Raw genomic sequence first — 2084 nt, 5'->3', positions numbered from 1 at the left:
ATGAGAAGCTCTTTAATCTCCCGAAAAAGGATGGCAAGATGGATTTCATTGAATGCATCCCTAAAATTGTCACTGATGAAGAAAATGACCACCTGACCAAGATGCCTACAGAAGAGGAAATAAGGGAGGCAATTTCCAACATTGCCAGTGATAGTGCTGCTGGCCCGGATGGTTTCAATGGGGCTTTTTATCAAAGTTGTTGGCATATTATTAAAGAGGATATCACTCAATTTGTGCAAGCTTTCTTCAACGGTGCTCAACTCACTAAGTATTATGCTCATACTTGTCTAGTCCTTATTCCCAAAGTTGATGCTCCAGAGACTTTCTCTAATCTAAGACCTATCAGTCTTAGAAATAAATTATCTCCAAAATCCTCTCCAAAAGATTGAATCCGCTTATGCCTAAACCGATTTCCAATAATCAAAGCAGTTTTGTCAAAGATAGATTGATCACGAAAAATGTCCTTCTTGCTTAGGAAATTGTCCAGAGTATTGGCAACTACAACAAGGGGGGAATATTGTTATTAAACTGGATATGGAATAAGCTTACGATAGAATGTCTTGGGAGTTCATTAATGCTGTGATGAGGAAATTTGGCTTCTCCGAAAAATGGATCAACATGACTCGAAATCTTTTATCCAATGTTTGGTATTCCATTATCATAAATGGCACCAGGAACGGATTCTTTAATTCCTCCTAAGGACTGAAACAGGGAGACTCTCTGTCTCTGTCATTATTCATCTTGGGATCAGAAGTGTTGACTAGACTCCTCAACAAGCTTCATGAGAATGGAAAATTTACTCTGTTCACCATGCCAGCAAAAGGGCCTCAAATAAATCGCCTTGCTTATGCAGAAGACATTATTATTTTCTCAGTTGGAAACAACAAGACGATCAGGTTGATAATGGAACAAATCCATAAATATGAAATGGCATCGGGTCAGAAGCTCAATGCAAACAAAAGCTTTTTCATAGCGGCTCCAAATACTAAAGTCGGGAGAATCAATAGAATCAGAAATGCCACTAGATTCATGGACAAACAATTTCCTATCAATTATCTGGGGTGCCCTATATATGTTGGGAGGAAGAAAATATGTTACTTTGAGGAGATGGTTGCAAAGATAGTTAAGAGGATCAGTGGTTGGCAAGGAAGATTGTTATCCTACGGAGGTAAAGTGGTCATTATTAAGAATGTGTTACAATCCCTCCCATTATACACCCTCTCTGCCATGAGCCCTCCAAAAGCTACACTTAATCTGATTGAAAAGCATTTTTCAAGATTCCTTTGGGGATCCAGTGGTGACAAGAATAAGTTTCATTGGAGTTCATGGAAAAACCTTTGTGTCCCTAAGGAGGAAGGTGGTATCGGAATTAGAAGAATGGAAGACATCAACGAAATTTGCAGCATTAAAAGATGGTGGAGATTCAGAACATGTCCTTATTTATGGGTCGAATACCTTCGAGCTAGATATTGTGTAGAGCCCATCCAGGTGAGAAAGCTATTGCCTCAGGCAACTCTTATTCTTGGAAAGCTCTTCTTCATGCGAGAGACAAAGCGGAAAAGAATATTCTTTGGAATATTAACACAGGCAACTGCAGTTTTTGGTGGGACAATTGGACAGGTAAAGGACCACTTGCTAAAGTGGTCAATCACACTAACACCTCCGGTAAGGTTCAAGTTTCCTATTTTTTAAGGAACGAGGAGTGGAATATACACACGTTGGAACAGATTCTGCCCAATCACATTGTTCATCATATCATCAACATTTCTAGAGGGAGGCAGAACAATAACGACCTGGCCATTTGAAATCTTACTGAAAATGGGCATTACTCTAGTTCGTCGGCCTGGCACATGGTTAGAACTAGTAACCAAAGAAATCCCCTTGTGGGTAAAGTGTGGCATGAATGTATTCCCTTCAAAATGTCATTCCTTGTTTGGAGAATGATTCTGAAAAAACTCCCCTTTGATGACACCATTAGGAAGTTTGGCAATCAACATGCAACTATTGTAACATTCCTCATTATGAAAGCTTGCATCATGTCTTCATTAATAGTGAGGCCGCTAGAGAGTTATGGGAATTCTTTG

At 39.4% G+C, this 2084-nt stretch overlaps 1 protein-coding gene across 1 annotated transcript; it reads left to right on the top strand.

The window, feature by feature from the left end:
* Positions 1–810: 810 nt before the first annotated feature.
* On the top strand, positions 811–1692 carry LOC109213823. The gene has a single exon (XM_019377660.1). It carries the CDS (start codon positions 811–813, stop codon positions 1690–1692), a length of 882 nt encoding a protein of 293 aa, XP_019233205.1.
* Positions 1693–2084: the final 392 nt, after the last annotated feature.

Source organism: Nicotiana attenuata, unplaced genomic scaffold, assembly GCF_001879085.1.
Source record: "Nicotiana attenuata strain UT unplaced genomic scaffold, NIATTr2, whole genome shotgun sequence".
In the NCBI taxonomy this organism is placed as follows: Eukaryota; Viridiplantae; Streptophyta; class Magnoliopsida; order Solanales; family Solanaceae; genus Nicotiana; species Nicotiana attenuata.
Note: the sequence above shows the minus strand (reverse complement) of the source record. Positions and strands in the feature narration are given on the sequence as shown.

Excerpts from the sequence above, each read along its gene's own strand:
- LOC109213823 (XM_019377660.1), top strand. The coding sequence starts at position 811 with ATGCCAGCAAAAGGGCCTCAAATAAATCGCCTTGCTTATGCAGAAGAC.